This window comes from Leptodactylus fuscus, chromosome 2 (assembly GCF_031893055.1).
Source record: "Leptodactylus fuscus isolate aLepFus1 chromosome 2, aLepFus1.hap2, whole genome shotgun sequence".
NCBI classification, from domain to species: domain Eukaryota; kingdom Metazoa; phylum Chordata; class Amphibia; order Anura; family Leptodactylidae; genus Leptodactylus; species Leptodactylus fuscus.
Window position 1 is genome coordinate 36,542,939 of NC_134266.1, and position 27,442 is coordinate 36,570,380.

Genomic DNA, 27,442 nt, shown 5'->3' on the forward strand with positions numbered 1-27,442 from the left:
ATTAGTGGACGACCTGTGATCAATCAATGGTCGCTTTTAGAACTCTCCCATACAAGTGAATAGGATCTACTTCCGCTATATTGGCCCATGGTTCTTCTATAAGACACAGTGTTTTAGGGCACTTTTGGAAGGCAAGTGGCGTCACAGGCTCCTCATTACTCCAGCAATAGGGCTTTTTTTCCCCCCATGAGTAGCCTAGAATCCCCACCGCCCTCTCCAACAGAAAACACACAAAAAAAACCTCACAAAATTCTTTTATTTTTATGTACAGTTTTTCCTCTTGAAAAGACATAGAACTTTCTTTTATACAATCTACAGTCTAACAACATATACAGATACAATGTGCCTACAGTACATGCTGATTTCAGACAAATTACATTCAGAGCACTGTGGATTTATATGAAAAATATGAGAAATCGTGTCCATTTTATGTGCCGCTTCTAAGCAGATAAATAATACAAAAACATCTAACATTTTGTAGCCATTATAAAACGTATTACAGTGAATGCTATGTGATTCAGTACCTGAATAAGTAAACGCAATCCAGTCTGTTCACATTCAACGCCAGCAGGATCGGATACAGTTTTAATACCACATTGTGATTGCCGATCTCCATACAGAAATCCAGAAAAACCACATTAGCTTTGTCTAGGTTGCAGTACATAGGTCAGTGCTAGTTACCGATTGTTCGTTTTGCAGCCAACGCTATAGTAAAGATAGCGAGAATCTGGTCAAAGCATTTCAGTGTTCGGAAAAACAAGATTCAGGCCGGGATTGTGAAAACGCAGTGATTTGGCCACAGAATGTTAGAAGCTGGATAATCCCTTTAAGACTGGTCTTACATGGCCGTAATGTAAGTCCGCAATTGAGGACACATTATATTCAGTGCGGCCTCTTACACCACGGGATATTTTATCCCTAGTGTGCCAGGCCGCAACCGAGGCCCGCAACTTATAGAGCAGGTCCATACTGGCCGTGAATTCACAGCACTGCACGGACTGGCCCATAGAACTCTACGGTCGAGTGCGGCAGTTCACGGGCGTCTGCGGAGTCTATGTTGCTGCTCAGCAACTTGCGGATCGTAAAATCATTACGGCCGTGTAAGACCAGCCTAAGGCTGGGGTCCCACGTTGTGAAAGACGGCAGCGTTTTACAGTACCTACAAAGTGGATGGAGTTCTGGCGAATCCCATCCACACACGGAGAAAAGTATCCAGAGTGGATTTGAAAAACTGCAGCGTTATTATAAATCGCAGCAAGTCAATTATACCTACGGAAACACTGGCGATTTCTGCATAGGTATAATAGAAGCAGAAAGCCCTCAGAGTCTGCGTTTTTCGGCTGCGGCTCACTACATGGGGCTATAGCCTCAGGGTCATTTCACACAATTGTACATGGCCGATAAATATAGGCTGTATTTCTAGGCCTGACTGCATCTAGTCTGACCTGAACTCATAGCATCATATGACTGATGGCCAATATGGCCACCATAATTCTGTAGTGCACAGTACCAATGTACATCGATCTATGGACAGATCACAGGAGCCACAGTGGGGCCTGGAAATACAGCCAGCACACATTTGTATGAAAGGGCTCAAAACGGGAAACCTGGTATGAATTTAATATCAGAAAACGTGTAGTAGCTATTGTTAGGGTGTTAGCATGGGCACAAACTCTAAAACCCAGACCTACACAAAAAAATGGATGGGGTTACAGATATTTTGCTAAACGCAGCATACATAGCCTATATTACGGGGTGATGTGGACTTTGTGGTATTTGGTAACACGGACAATCTGGATACTTATCCTATAGACAGTTTACATCAATCATACTAGAACACCAAGACTAAGAAATAGGTTTAATGTACATTATGATGAAAATGGGAAAAATGTCAAATCCTGAGTGTACGAAATGCCAAGAAATCCTACGGCCAGTGTCTACAGCACAGTTATTTATTACAGCGGTTGTACACACGGCTACTTTCTTCCAAAAACAGAAGGCAGAATATGGAATGGGTCACATTTTTTTAAATTCCTTGTACGTTTTTATTTTCTATACATGATTATGGGGCTGCCATCTTTTTTGCGCTTCTCCTCTGTTCTGAAACAACATTCAGTGATATTGCTTAATTACAGTCATAGGCGACAATGACTAGACTCACTGAGGTGTATGGAAGAGTTTTCTACACAAGGTCTATGGAGGGAGGGGACGTCGATAACACTCATTACATCCACTATGGACTATAGATGAAGTCACAGCTTATCTATACAGGGGTTATCTATTGTAATCTTGTTTGATATAAGAATGGGGTGTCTGCTTAAAAAAGACCTCAAAGTGTCAGGCCTGTTTCACATCTAAGTTCGGTAATCCGTTTGGGGAGTCTGCATGGGGACATTTCCCCCCCCCCCAACTGAATATCGAACGCAGTGGCAAGCGGTGAGCAGTGAAAGCACACGGACCCCATAGACTATAATGGGGTCTGTGCGCTTTCCGCACAGAACATGGGGACAGAAAAGTACTTCATGATCTATTTTCCTGTTGGCATGACTCGTGCGGAGACTGCAAATGTGAACCAGGCCTTAGGCTTAGGGGCCAGAGTGAAAATTGCAGATTATTGTACTTTTTCTAAAAAGATGTGGAAATTTGTCAGAATTTAAAAAAAAAAAACAACTCTTAAATATGTTTAACATAAAAACCATTTTCTGGTGACAGTCCTTTTCAATAGCCAAAAGCCAAGCTGCAGTACCAGTCACAACCCATGGACAAGTGTAGTACTGTTTCTTAAAGAAAGAAGCCATGCCTTTCTGAACCTGTACAACCTCTTTAAGCCCATTTCTGGTGCCTTTGCAATTTAATGTTATTTCACATACAATAACACAACATACACAATTTACACTATTTAGACCTGGAGTAACACATACAGAATCTCACACCAACACTTACTAGTGTTAAGTCCTCCTTCATAGACGTGTCACATCTGCAATATTTATGATGCAAACAGCCTGGGTCTGGGCACATACATAACATGGAAGAATACTTTATAGGACATCCTAGTATTCCGTACATGGAACCATTTAAGTATGTATATGTATGGACTAAGGCTTTTAACCCCTGACCAGTACATCCACTCTGAAGTACTATCTTGCCAGCATATACGGATGGACTACCACCTTACTCATATCACATGCTTTATATGCTCCTTCAGACGACATACAGAAGACTTTCCAGACTTCCAATGTTAAAAACTCTTGTATTGAGATGAGGTTTTTACAAATAACGCATTTTCTATGCATGTCTGTGGACGCAATAAAAAGGATACAGTATCACACCAGTACACAGGTAGTGCGTTCGGCCGCAGGCTACCTTGGCCCTCAGAAACCTTTCATCCTGGAGTGTAGGGTGCAGGGCTTCTGGGGAGTGAGGAATGGGGTGACATGCCAGGGATGGGTTAGCAGCGGTCACATTAGTGTTGTGTTTGGGGACTTTGTCCCTCATTAATGGCTTTTTTGGAGTCTAAATTGGTTGTTAGTCCTACTGACTACACTGCCCCAAATAATTAAATTTTTCTTTCCATACAGCTCTGTTCACATTGGTGATTTGTTCCTTTCAGTCAGGATACTGATTATTTTGACCAGTAAAGTAGTGTAGTCTGCAGTTTTGATGTCAGAAACTCTATGGATCCGATTTAGACACATCTGTCTTAGGGTATTTTACACAGAGGAAAAGGTCGCGGAAACTTTTTCAGCCTTGTGAACATTCCGCGTGGCGGATGCAGCATCGGCATATCGTCGCGGCATCCGACTCCTGGTTAGGCCCGAAGGAAGGGCCTAAACAGGAGTGTGTCTTGAACCACAGATGCTGCGACTGAATCAGCCACAGAATCCACGGCAAGAAAGGTCATGTCGCTTCTTTTTTCCGCTACTAGCTAGCAGAAAAAAAAAAAGCGAGCGTCTACCATTGAAGTCAAAGGGAACCATTCCTGCAGGCGGATTTTGAGGCGGATTCCGTGTCAAAATCCACCTGCAAAAAACTCCAGGTGAACATAGCCTTTAGAATCTAAAAAGCTGCTAGAGTAAGTCATTTACCTCAGGCCGGTCACGAAGGACAAATGACCTAACCTGATTTTTAGGCAGCGCCCTTCACAGCCACCAGATTAGCTCAATGCCAGGTTGCTATTATATTGAGGACGCGGGCAAGAAGGCCACCACGTGCTGCCGGACACCCGTACAAGGGGATGAATTGTCAAAGCTGAATAAAAGTTCCAATAAAACTCAGTTATTTTATAATCCGCTATGGAAAAAGCTGTTCTGTGATTGGTTGCTATGGGCAACTGCGCCAATTTTATATCTAGTCACTTTTGATAAATCTGACAATATCCGCATTGTCATTCCAAATACAGATTTCTTAATTCGACAAGTCTTCAAAATAGGTAAGCAAATGTCATGAGCGATAGGATAGAGACCTGATGACCAAAATGAAGCCTAAATTTCTAAAGTTATTAATGTAGCGTGTAGAGCGTTTTGTAGTTTATATATTAAAAAAAACAAACTTTTTTTTTTTGGGTAAAACTACATTTTATGGCTGAGGTGAGTGAATGCTGGGATAAGATGATGATTCAAGACATAGATCTAATGCGAAGGATATCACACCGTCCCTGAGGTGAAGGTTTCTGACATACGTAACTTCAACCAAAAGACAAAATCGGAAATAACTGTGCAAACCATTCAAGTAAATGTATTCACCTCAACTCGCACCCCCTTGGCCATTGTACCACACCTAGGACAGAGTCCATGGGCTCACATTTGTTACCCAGTTATTAAAATGTCACCACTAAAAACATAAAAAGGTCATTCACAAAAATTAGCCCAACATGAAAAGTATAAAAACCGGCCGCCCATGGCAACCAATCAGATCAAGGCTTTGATTTCAAAACGTGATTGAGAATAATAAGATCTTAAAACTGATTGGTTACGTTCATTTGTTTGCTAGGACAGGGCAGGAAGAGATGGGGAAACCATTTTTTTCCCCAAGAAGTAAATTAAAAACATTCCCAGGAGAAGACAGGTTTTTTTTTTTCTTATACATTTGGTGTACTTTTTATGTCAAATACAATGGCTGGGAATGAATGTGGTACCACAGACACAGGTCATACCAGTCCCTAATTCGCCATTAAAGGGGTTGTCTGGACTTATTATTTTTATGACCTATTCTCAGGATAAGTCATAAATATGATTGATAGGGGGGCCAACACCCAACCCCCAGACTGATCATCTGTACAGATACCCGTCCTGTAAACAATACAGGGACAAAGTAGAAAACTCCATCCACTGTATAGCAACCCAGCTCCCAAGGACTTCAGTCCTGAAGATAGGCCATAAAAGCCTGGACAAACCCTTTAATGCCCTAGATGGCCTCTAAGGGTGCATTCACACGGAGTAAAGTGGCGCTGATTCTGGCACGATAACTCATGGCAGAATCAGCGCTGATAAAAAGAATCCCATTGACTTAAATTGGTTCCGTTTTCTGCGCGGAACACATTGAAATCAATGGGAGGTTTTTTTTAACCCATTGATTTCAATGTGTTCCACACGGAAAACTCAACTCATTGAAGTCAATGAGAGTTTTTTTTTTTAAACTAATTTTTATTGAAATTTTTAACAAAGAATGTGGTACAAACAAAAAAAACACATACAATATGAAATATTAATCCAATCAACGATGAAATGTATCAAACCCAGGAAAGAAGGGAGGGGGGGGTTAAGGGCAGGGAGTCACAGACCATGAAGTATACAGTAGGAGTCTTAAGATGACCAAACAGCCTGGAAGGCGTCTAAAGTGTGCTTAAGGGAGGCCGTTAAGTATTCGGTACTACGAACATATTTCACCCTGGCCACCAAGTCCGGACCAGTAGGTGGGGGAGGGGGGGATCTCTTCCAATGAAGGGCTATAAGTGTTTCAGAAATAATTTAGAGGACTGCTTACCTAAGTGAGAGGGAGAGAGGTTGAATGAGAGTCTTTTTATCAGCACTGATTCTGCCGCGAGTTATCATGACAGAATCAGTGCCACTTTACTCCGTGTGAATGCCCCCTAAAGGTGGCTATACTCATTGGATTAATGTCAAGTGAACCGGCCAACCATCTAGTGATGATGGAGGTCTCTTGAACTTCCCCTGATGGCAGACACTGGAAGATAGAAAGATCTCAGCATGTCCAATCCTTTTGATCTCAGGGAAGATAAGCCACAACCCGGTCTCCGGCACCTTGCTCATTTCTCTCATTTCAGAAAATATGCATTTTTGGAGGAGCCCGTAAATTATTCTTTAATTTACCCCACACGAAAAATTCACTAACAGCATGAACAAGATATACAGCAAGTGATCCCACACTGCCTTAAATAGAATGATTGTCACCACAGGTGGAAGATTCCCACCATTAAATCCTAAAAAAAAAAAGAAATCCAAATCTACACCACATTGTACTTCGACCACCATTTGTGGAGATTAATATACCTTCACAGTGGTCATGATTTTATCGCCTGCATAGAAAGAATTAAATAATAAAATTTTAGGTACCAGTACAGGGAACTTACCACGTAAAGTTTTGCTAGTATGGTGTGGCCAAAAGTAGGCTCTTCCTAGCGTGAGTTCGATAGGTGGCTCTCGGCAGTTCTTGTTGCAGCGTGGTCCAAGTCACAATTAGTTTATATGGCTCTCTTAAATGCAACCCTAACCCGTCTGCTTTGACGTGGACACAGGGTGTGGTACCTAAAAGGCCTAGAACAGAGGCAACACCACCAACTGGTCTAGGCCAGGAAGAACCTACCACTAACCACTCCATTCCAGCATCTACCAAGGTTTATATAGAGCAAATACCATAAATGCCCCTAGTGACTGTGTTGTCTCAGTATGCCTATGCAGGGGTGCTCTGTACTTTAAAAAAATAAAAATTAAAAAAAAAAATTAAAAAAACTGTAGTGAAAGAACAAATACACATTATTCAACGTAACCAGCAAATACTGACCTACAGCTAACAACCTCCTGGCATTATGAAAAAAGCTAAAAACTCACGGATATCTCATTCTTCAAGGTTTTAACGGCCATCGCAGATAAAGCTGTGGTCACTGGCAACATACTAACATCGGAAACGCAGAATAAAAAAAACCTATTTATATCACAGCATTTTTGAATTTTCGGCATGACGCACACAGGAGGGCTGACACAATTGCGGTCCTAAGCAGAGCTCAGTAGGATAAAACAGGCAGTAAATAAATATTGGCATGTTAATCGCAGAACGTCAGATCCTGCAGCGTTAACAAAAAGAACACCTGACGGCGTAAACCAAAATTAAATAACCTAACATATTTAAGTGTTACGTGGAAATCAGCACCAGAAACACGTTTTATAAAGCGGAACAACTTACGAAGACACCCCAAGGCCCCCCATGCTCCATGAACCAATCAGGAGCCAGCATTACACATCAATGTCGTCTTCGGTACACAGCACCCTCCTGCTGATCTTGCATAATCGTACAGGTGATTTGGTTAAGTAGTTTAGTGTTTCCATATAAAGCTTGTGTGAACAGTGGTTGAAACTTTGATTCATCATTCGCGACTACAATCTACTTATTTATGGACACAATGCAATGTGCTCGTAGAAAATAAAGCCATTTTGTTCAAACGAATACATACGAAAGTCTACGCTTCTCCATTTTCACTTAAGGGGGTACATCCTTGCTTGCTGTTGGCTGTGGCACTTGATAAACAGTCTCTTCCACCGCACATGTCCCTGGTGTAACTTTTGGCGTGTCATATAGTACCTGTGCAGACGACGCACTGTCTGTCCTAGACACTAGTTTGTTGTACGTCCCTACCAGTACAGGAGCCTGGCCTCCTGCCCCTTTAAAAGTAGACGTGGTGGGCAGACACATGGTTCCTGCAGGATGAGCTGACATATCCATGATGATTGGCGTAGCGTATTCCGGCCCACTGGTTGGTAGTGGTTCAGCGTAGGCATGGTAGATGTCCTGGTCTGGGGAGTAAGAATCCAGATCGGCATACCCACCTTCTTTACCCTCCTCTGGTTTGAAGGTTGACCTCTGATGCAAGGTGCCCACTGCTCCCCCAACCAGGGGCTGGGCGTATTCTGCAAAAAATAAGGATTTTTAAGGTTTTATTTATATTTAGTACAAGTAGTAAGAATATATGAACATAAAAGGGAATCATGGTGACAACGGCTTTTACACGAATCACATGGCCAAACATCATTGCAAGTAATGATAGAGAATGCAGTTGCATTGTGACTCTTAAGTTGCGTGTTCACAGTGGTTACAAGAAATCTATCAGGTTTGGACTTCCTGTGACCACTGTGTTATAGTTGCAGCAAATTGAAAGTAGATTCACAACTACATTACTTGCTATGAAGGCACTATGACCACTGACCGCAAATCATGTGTGACCAAAGTCGCCATGTAGCTTTAGTCTATTGTGACTAATGGATATAGAAACACTGGGGGAGTTCATCATTCAGTGTACTTTATACCTGCTTATGTCACAATCACCAATTCTGTTCATTGGTGTGGCATTAGAGGAGAGGGGGCTTGCTTTAAAGAGGACCTTTCATGGATTTGGGCACATGTGGTGTTATATACCGCTGGAAAGTCGACAGTGCGCTGAATTCAGCGCACTGCCGGCATTCCCAATCTGTGCCTCGGGTGAAGAGCTAGCGGTCCCGGTACCGTAGCTCTTCATTGTCAGAAGGGTGTTTCTGACACACTGTCAGGTACGTCCTTCTCCACAGCAGCGCCAATAGCGCTGTACAGTGTGAGCGGGGAGGAACGCCCCCTCCCTCTGCTCACAGTGCTCATGAATAGACGAATATTACCAGGAGGGGAAGGGGCGTTCCTCCCTGATCTCACAGTACAGTGCTATAGGCGCTGCTGAGGAAAAGGACGTACCTGACTGACTGTCAAGAACGCCCTTCTGACTGTAAAGAGCTACGGTACTGGAACAGATAGCTCTTCACCCGGGGCACAGATCAGGAAAGCAGACAGTGCGCTGAATTCAGCGTTTCCAGCGGTATATAACGCCGCATGTGTCCAAATCCATGAAAGGTCCTCTTTAAAGTCTTATTTACCATTATTTGCACAAAAATAGCTGCAATTTATGCAAGCTTCTAGGTTCTGGTGCATACATATCCTGCGCTGTGCCTCTTAACTTTGTTATATCTTACACATGCACAATTGATGATTAAAGGGGTTGTGACACAAAAGTCATTTATGACACTTCCACCTCTGGGACTCCCATCTATCTCTAACATGAGCCCCCCCTCAGCCTCTGTATTCAACTAATAGTCGGACTCAGAGCTATGCTGTTTCCAGAACTCACAAAGAAGAGAATGGGAGTTGCGGAAACAGAGTTAAACAGTTGGCTACAGTATTTCCGTAACTCCCATTCACAGCTCAGAGCTGCAGTTTTAAATCGAATTTTGACCATAGCTGAGTCTTCTCACCGTGGTTGTGGACAAGTACGTCCCAGAATTGGGATCTAAACCTACTGCACCTATGGCACATGATTTCATGGGAAAACCCCATAGAGAGGTTGAGCACATGTTGGGGTAAGTCTGTTCCTACACGACTCTGAATAGCCTGGCACTATGCCACAATTCATGCAGTTGGCAGTAGCCCAAAGCTATATTCCAGTTTGATAAAGCATATCGCCAGCAAAGACAAGGCTGGAAATCTAAAGCACCACTTTTTCCCTATTTTTCTCTATTCTTGTTTAAGAAATGTCACTTTTCTGCATATCAATACTATATTATACTACACCAATTGCCCGCTGATCACAGACTATGAACGAGTATTGCACCCAGCGGAGATCACTACCTGCTGACATGGTGGTCATCTCCCTTGGTCTCAGGCGACTGACTTCACAGCTGCTGTACCTCACTGGTGTCTCCTCATGTTCTGTGGACTTGGCAGGTAGGAACTGCTTCATCCCTTTCCACCACCCTGCAGATGATAAAACCACATGTTATATGAATATACTGCACAGTGAAGGAGTCCAGACCCAGTGCTGAACCTGCCCACTTGTAACCTAGCGGTCTACATAGATCTCTATTGTGAGGGGGCGGATTCTGAAGTGGATTCAGCGCCAAAATCCGCCCCCTCTTGCCCAGTGTGAACGAGCCCTAAGTAGTGTACTCAGTACTGTAGGAGGGCAGTGATGGGGGCTATTTTACTGTAAGGGGTCACTGGTGGTGACCGTTTTACTGAGTGGATAAATAAGGATTCCACATCCAAAGGGGTTGTTTCAAAGGTTTGGAGGTTTCTATTTGTAGCACAAAGTAACAGTGAATCTTGTATCAAGTACGCAATAAGAGAAATTGATATAGCAAACAGGTTAAGTGTTGGTCTTATGTAAACTGAGCGCTAGAGATGATAATACAGTCAGCGTTGCTGGTACAGCATACGATGGCGCCACTATATCAATTTACCATTATAAAGTATTGCATACTTGATACAAGATTCACCACAAGTCCACTGAGTCAGATGAAGGCCATATAATACGCCGAAACATTGCTCACTGCTCTGCAAAAGAAAATTGTTACTTTGTGTTCTGAATAAAAACACCAACACCTTTGAAATGACCCCTTTGGATGTGGAATCCTTTATTTATCTCTGATACGGATTGGGATCCTACTCCCACTTCCCGATATGGTGTGCACTTCACACTGTATTTAAGTTTTGCTGAATGAAGCCAACATAAGGAATGCCGCCTGACAGGATTTTTTCCTATGTGTGGCCCATTTACCCGGCCAAGTTTGAGACCCCTGATATAGATAGTTCAACATGAATGATCCCAGTCACATCATCTAGGGCAATAAAACATAATTCAAGCCAGTAAAAGTATAAAGAAAAGATAAAAACAATCTACCTATACAGTAACATTATCTATACAGCTTTCCCTAGTAATTTACCTGCACGGTCCCAGTATGGCAGATCATATGTACCTTCTGCTTTCTTCTTTCTGATAATGGATATGAATACAATATCATAGTTAGTGGACTTTGACAAGGTAAATAATACAAGCCCTTCTGAAAACAACATTATTCACCCCCGTAGAGTATGTTCACACAGAGGATCGTAGAGCACCACGGACTCAACAAACAGCTGAACAGTGATAGTCCTGGGTGTCAAGTGACCCCCTCCCCAATTCTAGAGATCATATCATAAGGACAGATAAGTAAGTCTGAGAAAACAGCCCTTTAGAGTTGCTGATCTTGCTCCTTTTTCCCAATCCAGTGATGCAGGATGCACGCTGAACCTAAAGCGGCATTCACACTGCCGCTGCTGTCCGCCTCGGGGTGTCCGTGGTAAATCCCGGGGAAACCGGACAGCAGACGGCTTTGCGAGTGGTCGGCTTCAAAACCTATTAATTTGAATGGGTTTTCAAAGGTGACTGCCCGTGAGTTTTTAGCCTCTCCGCCTGGTGTCCGTTTTTTTTCAGCAGACACAAAATCCTACATGGAGGACTTTGTGTCCGCGGAAAAAAAACGGACACCAGACTGAGAGGCTGACCGCTCGCAAGCTGTCTGCTGTCCGGTTTCCCCGGGGTTTACCACGGACACCCCGGGGCGGACAGCAGCAGCAGTCTGAACGCCGCTTAATTTTTTAAAACTTGTTGACTTGATTTTACGCAGCCCTCTGGGGTCATAGATAAACTCCAACATTAGTTTGCCTTGATCTACAATAGCTACTTCTATCCAGCAGATGTCACTGGTGTAGCAGATGTCAGAAGCAGAGGATCCCAGGGCTCGCCCACAATTAGCATCCTAGTTTATTTGTATTTACAGAGATATGTTACATAGACACTGATAAGGTAAGAGATAAATTGCTACCTGGTGGGGGTGCAACTGCTGAGACCCCCACTGATCCAGGGGTGTTTCACTTCCATTCAGTATGTAGCCAGAAATAGCGTTTGTTTTACTTTGACAATTTCCAGCGCTCCCATTGAAATGACAAATATCCATCGCTACATTCGCATTGGAAGTAAAGTACCCCCCCATTGTTGGAATCAGTGAGGGTCTTAGTATTTGCACTGCCACAATCACAAATTTATCCCATCTATTTATAGAGGATACAAATTTTCTACGGCACAAGCCCTTTAAAGGGGTTATACAGGGTGAGAGAAGATTCCTACAATGGGTTGGCCAGAAATGTGCTGCAAAATGTGTCATGGATTTCACTCGACATGGCAGCTCCAGAACAAATCGGTGGCAGAATAACATGGTGTAGATTTCACAATCCCCACTCACATGCAATGAAGGGTTTAAAGGGTCTGTAAGGGGAAAAAAAATCTTAATGTGAATGGAGCCTTAGCATGTAGCCAAATCTAGAGGGCGACATTGCGACTCAGGTTGGCATTGCGACTCAGGTTGGCATTGCCACTTTGCAGCACTGGAGCCCTGGTTTCCATCCCAACTCCAACCTGCAGCTTGTATATTCTGCTGTATTTGTATGGATTCCCTCTGGGTTTTCTGGTTTCCTCCCATACATACTGATTAAGTTCATATGAAACTGGTGGAAATCTCTGTACAGCGCTGCAGAATATGTTGGTGCTCTACAAGTAAACTAACTCTTATAACAGGCTTGAATAATTTTGCTCCCACTTCTGTGCTGGTGAAATCCCATATTACTAGGCAGGTGGTGGACTATCCGATTCCAGATTATAGAAGGTTTACCATACAGCAATGACATCAACCCAACATAATCCGCTAGAAATTCTGGCAGATCCATCACACACAAGTTTACGACACAGATACACACAACATGTAGTAAGCTCAGTATACAATTCTGACCAACCTGTTTCTCCAGTGCCAGGCGCAAACAAGCAGCACTACGATGCTGGTGCAGACCATGACTAACGCCGGGACCAGGATGGCTGCCAAGGGCACATCTGTAATCCATTAAAAACAAGAACAGAGCAGCTTACACGCCAATCACAAGGCACATTCTTGTGTAGGTGTTGGACGGAGTAACCTCTTCCCGGTCACCAGTGTAACAAAAGCAACAATTTCACACCATACTCAGCAAAATTCAGCTGCAACAGACTACGGCTCGTCTGGATAACGTAAGAGGAGGATAACATGGAGGCCAATGCTCCAAATCCCTGTATTAGCAAGGATAAATCTGTAGCTACTACTTCCAGGTTTCCCATAAAAACATGCGCCGTCTTGCAGAGTAGTAGTATATACAGAGCAGTACTAGCTAATATTACAGGGGCATTGATGTCACTTAGTATTACCATTCGTGGGCCAGAACATGTGCATAGTATACTGCGGTTAGAACTCAAGTGTTGCCTTACAATAGAAAATGTACATTAGGCTTAAATCACATTAAACTTGTGCCAATTTTATGGCCATTCCTGTTTTTTTTTTTTGTCAACAAGTATACAGTGGTCTGCGTTATTCTTTACAGAGCATTATAGATAAATCAGATTCTTTATACTGATCATGAAAAGGAATGAAAATTATAGTGTGAACAGAGCTCAAGACAATTCAGGTCTAACTTTTAGGATTTCTATTTACGTTAAGGTAATTGGGAGCAGGACATTGAGAATACTATAGATCAGGGGTCCTCAAACTTTTTAAACAGTGGGCCAGAGGCAGAGCAGGTCGCACAGATATCGGAAGCGGTGCCCTCCAATAGGTAAAGTGAAGTGCGCTCCATGGCCTGGCCCGAGGTCCCCAGGAGCTTCATTATAAATGCACGCCTGCCGGCGTTGTCGGCGGGGCCAGACAGAAGTGCTTGGCGAGCCGCATGTGGCCCGCGGGCCGCAGTTTGAGGACCCCTGCTATAGATAGTCAGAGGTAAGAGGCCACAGCGCTGGTTTGGTGTACTTCAATGTGGTTGTGCTGTAAAAGAAGACCGAAGGGAATCAAGTACTAAACCAGTGCCGTGGCCCCCGTTATTCTCAGGATCCTTGGGGGCCACAAAAGTCAGACTCCTACTGATCATAGGGTGAAAACAGTGAATTACTATTATTAAGTAGAACACACCAGTTTAAGTTAAAGCATTTTTCTTGCAATAAAAATACAACTTGCAAAAAAATCATTAAAAGGTTACATGTAAATTCCTCTTCTGACCTGGTGGGGGCCCTACTACTGACTCTACAGCATCTATAATTTTTCAGTTCACTGTTGACTGGCAGAAGTCGCTCTACTGATAGCCTCAGTGAGTAAGGGGAAAGCAGTGAATAGTCCCTTAAAAGATTTGTCCAGGATTACGCATGGTTGCGCAATATCAAACACTGTCCACAAGCTGTACAGTATCGCATCTCAGCCCTACTCATTTCAATAGAGCTGGCCTGCAATACCAGATATAACCTGCGGACAGAAGTGGTGCAATTTTACGAAGAAAGTCAGTTTAATCAGGCTGTCCAGTGAGGACGCAGAAAATGAACAATCCAGGGTAGTGAGTATTTTTAAACAAAGACAATATACAGATACACTGACGTGCAAAGGTTTTAGACAGGTGTGGGGGAAAATGCTGCAACATAAGAATCCTTTCAGAAACAAAAGTGTTGATAGTCTTCAGTAGTTGATACCTTTTTAATGGCTAACTAATAATGATGACAGATTACAACGTTTCGGAACTCTCGGCTCCTTTCTCAAGTAAATTTAAAAACCATTTCTAAAGGATGCATATTTATGTACAAAAGGACACATAGGGGTAGAATTCTAGGAGGAAGGGGGGTAGACGGTTATTAGTTATTGGTAGAAACAATGTAAACAATTCCAGGTTCTTATCAGTTCTCAGGGTATCAGGTCAGTGATTTCTGTAAGATGCCATAAACCCATGTGACAGATTTAACCCCTTCTCCAGTGTTTGAAGCACTTATGACCCTGCTTCAAACACTGGAGAAGGGGTTAAATCTGTCACATGGGTTTATGGCATCTTACAGAAATCACTGACCTGAGAACTGATAAGAACCTGGAATGGTTTACATTGTTTCTACCAAAAACTAAATAACCCTTTACCCCCCCTTCCTCGTAGAATTCTATCCCTAGGTGTCCTTTTGTACATAAATATGCTTCCTTCAGAAGTGGTTTTTAAATTTACTTGAGAAAGGAGCCGAGAGTTGTATACCTATGTATACTTGCAAAGGTTATGTCAAATATTGAGAGGATTTAGATTTCTCTTTTCTTGATTCACTTAATTTTGTTGTTACATTTCTATTTCTGATAGCATTCTTGCATTATATCCGCCCTGTCTAAACCTTTCAAACATCACTGTGTCCGTGCCCATGTATACAGACAGCTTCTATAGAATAACATGTATGTGTTTTAGTTGACAGCGAGTGCTGTATTTTTTCTTTTCTGTGCAGGTTACACAATAGTAACATTGAGCTTCAATACATTACTATAAAGCCACTTTATTAGGCTGTAAAAAAAAAATAATTCATTTTACATCTACGCCTGTACAGAAAAGTCAGGACTGAAAAATTCAAGTGTTCAGCCCAAGTCCTACAGGGAATTACATAGTTAAGGATGATCCATTGGCCTTGGCTGCTGGGGATGAGTCACAGTAGGCTTGTAGAGTTCACAGCGCTCTGATGTCAGCCCCAACATTCCTGAGCTGGAGGCCGCGGCTTACAGCTGACACAAGGCAGGCCGCGCTCTTATCCAAACCCTTCCATGGTTTATAGGTGCGTCACACAGCAAGCAAACCTTAAAGCTGTTCTGTACAAAAGGCTGCAGAGTTACTAAACTAGAAAGAAGGAACGCTATGAAAGACTGCAAGGCCTATAATCCCTTAGAAGATTGAGAAGTTTACCTTTGATAATTTCTGGAGTCACTGTTGTGTTCTTAATCTCAGGAGGAGGGGTGGTCTTGTCCACCGGCTGTGGGTAATGCTTGGCACGGGGCACTAGTACTGGAGGAGCTGTTAATTTTGGAATGGGTGCTTACAAGGGGAGAAAAAAAAAAAAAAAAAAACACAAGGAAATTAAACTTATTTGCCCTCTGGATGAATACAGGAGATGTATTTAATTATATATATATATATATATATATATATATATATATATATATATATATATATATATAAATATAGCAAAGGCAGTCGAACAGCAGTGAAAAATATGCAAGAGTTATTGATATATAGGTTTTGCTACATATGCCTTAGCTTCATGGAGATCAGTCACCTGCGATACAGCGATCTAGCCATTTGTGTTGTTTATTCCACACTGACTGATCTCCTTAAGGCCTAGTGCACATTACAGAAAGTGCAGGTCGATGCTCCTCCAATGGGTTGACCGATGGTCCATTCCGTTGAACGAAGAGCAAGCCCTATCCTGCTCCAGGGCATCAGAACAGAACATATTGGAAGCCCCCATAGAGGTAAGTACATATCGAAATACACACTCCGGGAGTGATCTGACTGCATTATGCTGCAAAGCCGGCCCCACATCAGACAGCGCACTCTGATAAGTCTTTAGGGGTTGCAGGTTCTCCTTTGGCCCCATGCAACATGACAAAGGGGTGTCACTCAGCCAGATGTAAGCCTACTCTGCACTGATGAGAGGCAAACAGCCTGAAGGAACTATTTCCTGATGGCTGAACTACCATCTCTAGCCATGCTCCAAGGCTTGTTAAAGAATTGGACATTGATCATTTACTAAGTGGGAGCTATTTTTGTGTTTTTATTAAAAAAAAAAAAAAAAAGTAAAAAGTGTTTTTACATCATTTCTGTTTTTCAAAATGTTATTTAAAGGGACATTTCACAAAATGGTTAGCACATACTAATACGACAGGAGCCAAACTTTTACCAAGATGAAGAACACAATATTGCCTCTTATCACACCCCTGATACCTGCTTATCACATATGGACATAAGGCGCACACACACACACACACATATACCGGTTCTTACCAACTATATACTGGCAGCCGAGCAACTCTACTTTCATAGCAATTTTCTGGTTCCAGCTGGTGGGTCTGATCTTCACAAACCTTGCCACTATGGGAGGAATTAAGTTATTTCGGACTTCTTGGGAGCAGTCAGAGTTTGCCTGAAAAACCTGCAAAATGTGCAAAGCAAGAAGTTCCAAGTGAACAAACAGCAGGAATAGTAAAGGTTAGTGGGATGTGTTATTGGTGGTAAAAGATACGACATCTATGTGACTAAAATGTATGCGATATCAAGGAGTCTACTGTATGTCAAAACCTGTCTCTAGAATAGAATGGGCTTTACGCCTGGTTCACACTAGTGTTGCATCTATTTGTTCTGGTTTGTCGAAGAACCCGAACAATGTAGATACTGACTCCTAAAATAGAGGTCAGAGTGACACCATTGACTATAATGAGGTCCGTCTTTTTAAAAGTGAAACCGGAGGAGGAAAAAGTCCTGCGCGCAGAACTTTCCCACTGACAGACGCCCTATAAAAAGATACGTACCTTTTCCCTGTCCACACTGGACTCTCTATAGACTGTCCACTTCAGGCCATCTTCACTGTACTCGATTCGATATGATGTAACATAATAATTGTAGGCGGACATTGTGGATCCAGTGGTTATGATACCTATCCAAGGGAAATTTTTCATAGTTAAAGGTTTGCATGGTGAAAAGTTAACAACCAATCCAGTCATTGTGTCATCAGCGTTGTGTCCTCCAGCCTCAACACAAAAAATTGGACACTCCTACCCAGAGAAGTTCTCAGATTGCCAAAATAAAAAAATAAAAAAAAACGTCACGTGGGTAAACCACACGACTGCCACCATATTGCAACCAATAGACATGCCGATTAGATCCTTCAGCTGAGCAACACGGTGGCTCAGTGGTTAGCATTGCAGCCTTGCAGCGCTGGAGTCCTGGGTTCGAATCCCACCAGGAACAACATTTGCAAGGAGTTTGTATGTTCTCCCTGTGTTTGCATGGATTTCCTCCCATACTACAAAGACATACTAATAGGAAAAAAAAAAAGTACATTGTGATCCCTATATGGGGCTCACAATCTACATAAAAAATAGCTGAGCAGTGGGGTGGGAGTAACGTATGATCCTATGCTGACAAAAAGGCATAGACAATCTGAGCAGAATGAGACACAGACTGTCATCGGATTTGGCACATGCTGAAATAGGACACAGAGTATGAATAGAGCCTAAAAGGTAGATTTTAGTTATTTATTCATTTTTATTTATTTATTTTTTTATGAGGTTTAATGTATGGACATTACTACCATAGTTATTTTACCATACAAAACCCTGCTATCTGGCTAGCACCATCCTCTCCATCTGAAATATTACTCTACTTTACACTACAGGTTTTATGGCGTCAGATAATACAGATAAACGCTAGGCTCACATCTGCAACAGATTGTGTCATTCCGGGGGAACTGAACGATGGAGAGCCAGACCACTAAGCCAGCATCTACACACTATGCTCCATATAGGACTTGTCTCTCCGCCAATCTCCAACTTAGACTCCGGTGCAGATGTGAACCAAGCCCAAATTCACAAGGTGGAATATGACGAGAAATGAGGCGGACATCTGCAGGACGCTTCAATCACTTGAAGTCAGAATCGGGGTGGAATCTGCCACTGATTTGGGGGTGGAATCTCCCTGAAATTCAGCAGCAGAATCCGCTGTGTGAAGGTAGCCTAAAGTATGAAAGGTTATTACGATACAACTATGGTTCCATTCTAGTTACTTCAATATTACCCTGGTGACTAGAATATACAGGCATATATGTAAAGCTTTTCTGAGCCAGCTCCTACACCTAAAAAAAAGATCTGCATCAAAAATTTTATCTGAATTTCCTTGCTGTGTCTATACGGTGTCCAGATACAAAATCTAGAAAAATGGAAGTTTCCCACCACAATTCCAGAAAAGCTATAAAAAAAACCTCATACAGACCCGTGACTTTTGTCAGCTTGTTCAGATCGATCTGCAGCCACTGGTGCTCATCGCTGAATGACGCAGCCCACGCAGGCCCCTGTCTCTTCAGTCTGGCTCTATCAGACTTCCAAACATTCAATTGCCCAGTAAGGTCTGTCCATTCCAGAACCGAGGAGGCAGTTATCTGAGAATCGGGAATAGCCCCATTTTCCATTCCCAGAAATCCATAGCAGCCTACGGAAAGACATATCTTAGTTTAGATATTATGCACTTGCTAACATAACTTATGTCTTAGGATCAGTACACGTCTGCTGCTTTCATTGCATCCTACATCAATGCCAAGGATTTTATTATATTAAGTATCCAACATATTACTTCATTAGAGACAGAGATAGCCTTAGATCAATTACATACCACTAGTCTTGAAGGTGAAGAGCGTAGATGACAACGAACCCCTTCAAGAAATAAAAAAGGACAGTATTAATATTTAAGCGCTAGGCTATATCCTGCAACTGATGCCCCATGTAGTAAAATACAGCGAAAATTTAAAAAAAAAAGACTAAAAAAAAATGCTGCAAAAAAATACATTGCGTTTCTCATTGAGTTTTGGCAGAATTTTCCTCAGCAGTTTCTCTTCTCGAATTAAGTCTATAGGGAATCGCTCGCAATTCTGCAGCTTTTTTCCCCTGCAATGTGTGGATGAGATTAACCAAAATCTCATTCACTTTGTTGATACTGTAAAATACAGCATATTTTCCACTGTGTTTCAACAGCACCCAAAAACACTGCGGCCATAGCTTTAGGGTAAGAACACATGGTCAGGATTTCTTATGCAGCATTTAAAGAGGACCTTTCATCAGATTGGGCACAGGCAATTTTATATACTGCTGGAAAGCTGACAGTGCGCTGAATTCAGCGCACTGTCGGCTTTCCCGATCTGTGCCCCGGGTAAAGCACTATCAGTCCCGGTACCGTAGTGCTTTACAGTCAGAAGGGCATTTCTGACACTTAGCCAGGGACGCCCTTCTGCCCAGCAGCGCCTATCGCGCTGTACTGTGTGAGCGGAGAGGAACGTTCCTCCCCAGTCTTCGAGCACAGCACGATAGGCACTGCTGGGCAGAAGGGCGTCCCTGGCTAAGTGTCAGAAACGCCCTTCTGATTCTGGCGACAAAAACTGCATAAAAAAAAACCTGAATGTGTATACTTACCCTTAGAGTATGTTCACACAAAGTCTTAAATAATCTATAATCCAGATAATCTGCTCAGGGACAAGACCTATAGTCACCTCTACAGCAATAACTAGTACCGTATATACACGTATAAGATTTTATTTACACAGCTTGCCAACGACTCCAACATGGGAAGCCTTCCAAAGGAACAGGTGTACAATACTCACACTGTCGATGTAACATTGTTTGCCTGAGCGGTGTCGTAATACGCAATGCCATTACTTATGACAACACTTATTGGTCCTCCGAGTGCATTAGACACCACCCCCGCATGAATCCCCGCCATGCACAGCAACGATGACTGAAAAATAAAGACAGCTGACATAAGCATATTAGCAAATACAATAAAACTAATACCGTATATTACCACACTACTATATATTAACCAAGAGCAGCCATGCACCTGCCTACATCAAGGCATGCTACTATATAACCACAGCAGCATAGAGTCTTACAGGCCTGTAATGCTTCAAAACATGTCAATTTGACTTCCAATTACAAATATACTTAAAGCATAACTTCCATTTTATTTTTTTTTTGCTATTGTGACATTTTTGTATTATACTTAACCTAACTAACTTCCTTTTACTAGAAAACAGGCTGTACCTTTCTCCCTAGCAATCCTCTAACTGAGCTGTGACCAGGGAAAATCCGTATACATTTGTACTGCCAGTATGGAGCATTTGCCAAAGGAGAAATTGCCATATCTCTGGTTATAAACTACCTCCCCCAAAAACCTAGATTCACAGCTTTCATATGCTGCCAAAACTGCAGTATTAGCTATTACAGAGAAGCGCTTACATTGCAGGACGAGACTCACAACATATCCTGATGTTATAAATGGTATGCAGAACCGCAATAACAGATCCATGAAAGCATATACTGTATGACATGTCACATGCACAATGGTCATGAACCCTGAACTTTTCAACCATGAATTTTCCACCATGATTTGTTCAGATCACCACAATAAAGGCCAGCAAGTAATTCCATCAGTTTAATGAGTGTAAAGCGTTGGCGAAGTCTGTGGCCGCTCAGCATTTCTAGACGCGTACATGCGATACATGATGGAGAGAATGCTGATAACACGCGACAGCTCCCAACCAAGTGACTAATCACATTATTAGCAAATTTTCATGCAAAGTTTCTTCAAGGGAAAATAAATCAAAAAGCTTTGTTATGACTCAACAACTTAGGAAGAAGACTATATTAAAGGGTTATTTCCATCTTGTAAAGTGAATGCATATTATTAGGATATGCTATTGCTTTTTGATCGGTTGAGGTCCAATCCCTGGGAGCCCCATTGATCCTGAGACTTAATGGCTGCAGGGCTGCTTTATAGCTATGCCCCCTTCTAAGTTTTCCTAGTACAGCGATGCTCCCAGCTGTATAGGCTGCAGCCTGCACCATTGATATGGGTGGTGATATACTGCACGGCAAATAATCTATATCGAATTGCCTCAATCTCTCAATTGCAGATTGGTGTAAATGATCCCTGAAATCTACCCCAGCTTCAAGCCAATGCAGATTTCAGCGCAGGTGCACGGCACGGAGGAGGTTGCACCTAATTTAGGAGGCAGCGTGCACCTCCTACGTAAACAAGGTGCATCCTCTGCGCCACAGGGGATATGAAGTAGAAAACGCCAGTCTTCATGAAACTCACCCAATATGTGTGGCACATCTCTCAAATACAGCAGACTGTATAAGAACAGCTGTGAAGTGGATAGGGGGGCTTTCCGCCAGGACGTGACCTGAGCATCATGGCGAATTGCTAGACACCGAGGCTGCGTACTTTGCGCTAGGCCATGTTGCTAAGGTAATGTGCAACCTACTGGGTGGTGTGGCGTCCTTAGCAGCTACAGGACGCTGCACTACCTGATAGTTTACATGTTACGATAGCAATGCGACCTAGAACGAAGTGTCCAGCTAAAACTGAGGCCAGCCCGCTGGCCTACCCCGTGGACCAGCAAAAAAATCCGGCCCTGGTCTACGGACCGGTGGTTGGGGACCCCGCTATAGGAGGTCATAAATTCAAGAACGAAACAAAAATATAGCACAAAGAAAAATAATATACTTACATCTCTGTAACCGACAGGGATAGTTCCTGAGATTTCTCCAAAGGGTGTCAGACAACCGGCTGGACAGTATTTTCTGCAAAATTAAATATTATTAATTATTTGGATATGAATTGTAATGAATCATTTACCATAATGTACATATTGTACCAACACCAAGATTACATCATTCCAAACAATCAGACAAAAAAATAAATACAAATTCCTAGTAAAAGGAGGACAATCCCACTAGAGACTAGCTGGGTTTATAGTGATGAAATTATGTGGAAGGAATATCCTTTCCATTAAAGTGTAACTGAACATGAAAACCATACAAAGAACACCCAAACAGTGAAAGTATTATCTACAGTGACTAGTCAGGTAGTGGCAATGCAGCATAGCACCCATGCCAACGTGTGCCATGTTTTGGCACTAATCTTCTTGCACATTGGGTGACCTTAGTTCAGAATAGAATTTACATTGGTCCGTGTACCTGCATGCTGTCTGCTTAGTAGTAATGGTGCAGGGTACGGCTGCTTCAACACATTGCAGTGAACAGAACAAAGCTGCAATATCGTGCACTGCCCTGGCTAAGCAGATCTACTGATGTAGACAAAGAGGCTGTAGTGGTCCCCACCGATAGACCATCAATAATCCAATCACCCAAAACCCCTTTAAGATTAACTGCTTAAGACCCTACCATTATGGCCCATTACATCTATAACAGGAATCAGTAACCTCTGGCTCTCCAGCTGCTGTGAAACTACAACTCCCAACATGCTTCATTCATTTCCATGAGAGTTCCAAGAACAGCATAGCAAGTATGCATGCTGGGACTTGTAGTTTTACAACAGCTGGAGTGCCGAAGGTTGCCTACCCCTGATCTATAATATCTCTCTCTCTTTATAACAGGTACAGATCTTTGTTGCAGAGATCCAGCTACTAGGGAGTCTTTAAGAAATAAAAAAAAAAAAAAAGTAGCCGTTCTTCAGAAGGTTGAAAACAGTCTTTCTAGTGCCACCGATACAGAAGACACTATTCCTTCCTTCTGGAGAAGAGCAGCTTTGCAAATCCTTAAAAGAAGTTCAATGATTATATTAATGCAGAACATATTTACCTGTATTCAGGTTCAGAAAACCGGCTTGCCTTCTCCAAACAGGTTATAAGATCTAGAAAGTTGAGAACAATGTACATGAAGAACATATCACAATGTCAGAAGCTAGGACATATGTATACAGATCGTACATGTCAAAGGGGGTTTTCCAGGCTAACTTTTGCTACTACTGCTAATGTTGGAAGATGCTGCAGCCTCATCAGTACTTACCAACCACAGCGCCATACATTTGTATAGTGTCTGCGCTTGGTATTGCAGCGCAGCCCAATTACTTAAATGGGACAACTGTGATCGGGCTTTGTGACTTGTGAACATGACGTCATAAGGCCTAAGAAACAGAAGTGCTGCTCAAACCTGGCTAGGTAGTCGGTGTCAGACCAATTTTGGGTGATATCACAGCCTTGGGGACAAAAAGAAAAAAAAAAAAAGACTTCTAAATAAAAGTGTTTTTTTTTTTAAATGAATTCCAGGATCTTTACTACTTGTCATTGACCTGTGCTGGAGCTGAGAGTGAGTCGGGCTGTGGACAAAGAGAGGAGGCTGTAGATTTTGACTTATTAGCGGGATCCCAAGTGTTAGACCCCCACAGATCTGCAATTGCTCCCCTATCCTAGGATAGTTCATCCATATGCTTCACCTCTGATCATCAGTTGACATATCAGTAAGGGGCAACAACTTCCAATAGGAAATCTCCATCACCAATATGAAACACCATTTCTGACCCGAATCTCTCCAAATCTCCAGTAAAGGGACTTTCCCACTAAAGTTAACAGGGCTTTAACATGTACCGTATATAGCCGCATTACCAATAAAAGCTGGTCTATAACATCTCATGTGCAGAAATACAGACTGGTATATACTAGGACAGCGCTTCAATACAATCTGAATCTCCTCAGCGCTGCCCAGGACTTTGGTCCTTTCTCACAGCCAGGACAATAAGAGTAAATTATGGGGTCGCTGTATAAAATTTACTAGAAAAGTCCACCATACAGCTCTAGTGCGTGGTCGGTCTCCAGATCACCCCATGGAATCTCATAATACCTATTTCATATCTTCTCCAGAGGTGTGAAAGCTATAAAATATCTTGATATAGAATTTAAGGGAAACAGAAATGTAAATGACGTCCTTCATACTTTAAGGATTGCCTCCCTTTCTGTCTGTACAATCTACCCGGAGTCGGAGGCCTCGGGATAGGCCGTGTTTACAATCTGGAGAAATGAAAGGGAATTGATGTGATCTCAAGGGCATTGTGCAAACTCATCTAAGAGGAAATAAACAGCCCTGAACGTCTTGGCACAGAAATAAAAAAGGCAGAAATTTCCATAGTTGTCCAAGAGAAAGCGAGAAAATAAATAAATGGATTACAATGGGAAGAGACGGAAACAGTGGTGGACATTACATAAAAACAGAGCGTACCCCATACTGGTTTATACTACACCGATTTCTACCTTCAGTATTGACATGCCCCATACAATAGTCCCATACAAGCACTAGGAACTACACCCAAGTGACGGTGTTGTAGCCGGATACAATATTATTACTATTATTGGTCTATTCTTACAGGCTACATTTAGATGTGCTTGCTGTTTTCTGAGAATATTGCTCCAAATTTAGCAAATTCACAGATCTGCGTTACATGCAGAGCGCAGAGTAGATTCATCGCAGATATTGGTGCAAATGATGAAATCTGCAAAACTGCAACAGATTCTGTAATAGACTTTAGGTACAATGTTAATAATGTAACTCCCATTTTATTGTACTTTTTTTTTTTTTTACTATTGTTTCAGGGGGTTGGTGTTTGGTGAACATTTTTGCAATATACGTAACCTATATCTATACATACAGGCTTACAAGAAATAACTGCAGAGGTATACAGAAAACCAAGCAAATACTAGGGTACATGAATCAATAAAGGTTTGCATCAATGTACAATGTGTTATATTCTCCAGACACACACAGTCACAAGCTACATGCACACAGTAAGGCAGAACAACCAGAAAACCCCAATAAGCCCCCCACCCCACCATACCTCACACCAATGCAAAGCAACCAATACCTGTTTTATTAGTGGTGGAATATGAAGCCAGAAAGCCTCGCCCGGAGATGTGGATCCCACTCATGAACAGCACCGTGACCTCATGGCTCTTGGACTCAACAACGTCTTCTGGTTTTAATGCCAAGCCACAATACTTAGCCCCTGGCCAGAGAGGGAAAGACAGGAAATGTTTAATAGAGAGAAACTAGCGGCTTCCAGCAAGGCTCCATTACTTTCTATGAGATACAGTAAAGACTTAATAGTTATTTCTTTAGCACATTTCAATACTTTACATTCAGTTCACGTTTGGCACTGGCGAAGCGCGGTCTTGATATTTAGTCCATGCAAGCGCCAAGGATGTATGGTGACACCCAAAGCTGTGTATATCAGAAATTGTTGCAACAGCTGAATTGTGTTTTTTAGGGATTTATGGGCAGCTGTGCCATACCAGGCACTGCCACATATAAAGATGTAGAGGAAAAAAACTACCGTAAATGGGCTACGACATCTCAGTTGTGCTGATCTGTAGACGTCTCCGCATTAATAGCTTATCCTTAATATTGTTCATTAGTCTTATGATTTGTGGACTGTATGGAAACAGCAGAGCACTCTACTACCCAGTCAGGCCCCATATACTTTCAAGGAGCAGCATTGTACATGTACGACCACCACTCCATTAAAACCTCCGCACTGCAGTCATATAGAGAGAGGGGATCAGGGCTCAGGCATACTGTTGGCTAACCACTTTAAGAGGGGTGTTCCAACTTATATAGGTCCCCAGGCCTGTATACAGGCCTCAGCAGTGACCTCTTCTCAAACAGCAAGTCATAGCAGTGCTGTTAGTGAAGAGGTCACTGCTGAGGCCTGGGATTGGCTGCAGCAACACCAGACACAAATTGGATGTCACTGGTGAGGTCAACTGGGTGACCAGCACAATTTTTTTTTTCCAAAACTCACTTAAAAAAAATAAAGTGCAAAAAAGTTAAAACAAAATTTGGTATTACAAGGGTATGTTCACAAGGAGTTTTTTGCAGGCGGATTTTGAAGCAGAATCCACCTCAAAATTCACTTGCAAAAACGTCTCCCATTCATTTCAATGGGTGTCACTCGCAGTTTTTTTTTCCGCTAGCAATTTTTTTCAGCTAGCCGAAAAATAATGCAACATGCCCTATCTTCACGCGGATTCCGCAACTGAGTCAGTCCCGGCATCCACGTCTCAACACACACTCCTGATTAGGCCCATTCATCGTGGCCTAATCAGGTGCGGGTGCCAATACAGTCCGTCACGGCTAGCTGCATGAAAAAGCCACACAGCGGAAAAAGGTTTCTGCTGTGTGAACTGATCAGGAATGTTCTGCTTCTAGCCTTGTTCAGTTTTGCAGTACAGTATACTGCACTGGTGTAAGGAATAGGAAAATATGGCTACATTCACATTTGCAACGGCGTTGCAGGCATGACTTTCTCGACAAGCAATGGATTATAGTCAATGGAGTCCATTGTGCTGCGTAAGTCAACGTTACTTTATCGGTCTCTGCCTGTCCGTTGTTCTGGTCCTCCGTTGGATGTCAATTTTGTGACCTCATTGGTGGGAGAAAAAAAAAACAAAAGAAAAACGTGCCCTAGCGTCACCTTTTGGAAATAAAACTTTGTTTTCATAAAAATTCATTAGCATAATCTTAGAATAATAAATCCCAAATCAGAATAACTTCTCCAAAAAGGAAGAGGCACTGGACACAATTGCCAGATTAGAAGATTTACTAGATGTCGGATTAAAAGGTCCTTTGCTGGCGGAGCCTGACCGCGCATGGAGAAGGACGCTCGGAGCTAGAGCTCCTTCAATTCGGGCCCATTACACCTCGTCTAGCCTCTTTATAGCAGCCCCAGATGGGCAAAACTAACAGGGATCGGTCCCTGGAAGGCCCGAGCACACCCAGGGTCTCCAAACAAGGCGATATGCAGAAGTTCCTGCGGAAAAAAACACTTACCCCTCCGGCGAGTACTCACAAGATGGCGCCGGCTTGCAGGCAAGACGGTGAGTTCCTGGAGGATTCGGAGGAAGACGGCACTCCTGATACAGATGGCGGAGATAGTGGGATTGTCAGCGTGTCCAAACTCT

General features: G+C 42.6%; 1 protein-coding gene across 2 annotated transcripts in view; it reads right to left on the reverse strand.

Moving 5' to 3' along the window:
• Positions 1–248: 248 nt before the first annotated feature.
• DCBLD2 (discoidin, CUB and LCCL domain containing 2) overlaps positions 249–27,442 on the reverse strand; it is a 60,996-nt gene continuing 33,802 nt past the window's right edge. Inside the window, exons 3-16 of one of the 2 annotated variants that reach the window (XR_012715035.1) lie at positions 25,348–25,488; positions 23,295–23,346; positions 22,202–22,274; positions 20,291–20,424; positions 19,309–19,349; positions 18,913–19,128; positions 17,454–17,578; positions 16,930–17,077; positions 15,832–15,960; positions 12,859–12,952; positions 10,974–11,023; positions 9,880–10,005; positions 6,105–8,141; positions 249–5,412 (exon numbers count right to left, since the gene is read on the reverse strand). Coding sequence is in view for 1 of the 2 variants with exons in the window: in XM_075263610.1 (XP_075119711.1) it covers positions 7,714–8,141; positions 9,880–10,005; positions 10,974–11,023; positions 12,859–12,952; positions 15,832–15,960; positions 16,930–17,077; positions 17,454–17,578; positions 18,913–19,128; positions 19,309–19,349; positions 20,291–20,424; positions 22,202–22,274; positions 23,295–23,346; positions 25,348–25,488 (1,757 nt within the window). In the remaining variant the exon portion in view is untranslated. Of the gene's footprint in view, positions 5,413–5,584; positions 8,142–9,879; positions 10,006–10,973; positions 11,024–12,858; positions 12,953–15,831; positions 15,961–16,929; positions 17,078–17,453; positions 17,579–18,912; positions 19,129–19,308; positions 19,350–20,290; positions 20,425–22,201; positions 22,275–23,294; positions 23,347–25,347; positions 25,489–27,442 lie in introns of those variants that run through there. The other variant, XM_075263610.1, reaches the window with a different exon arrangement.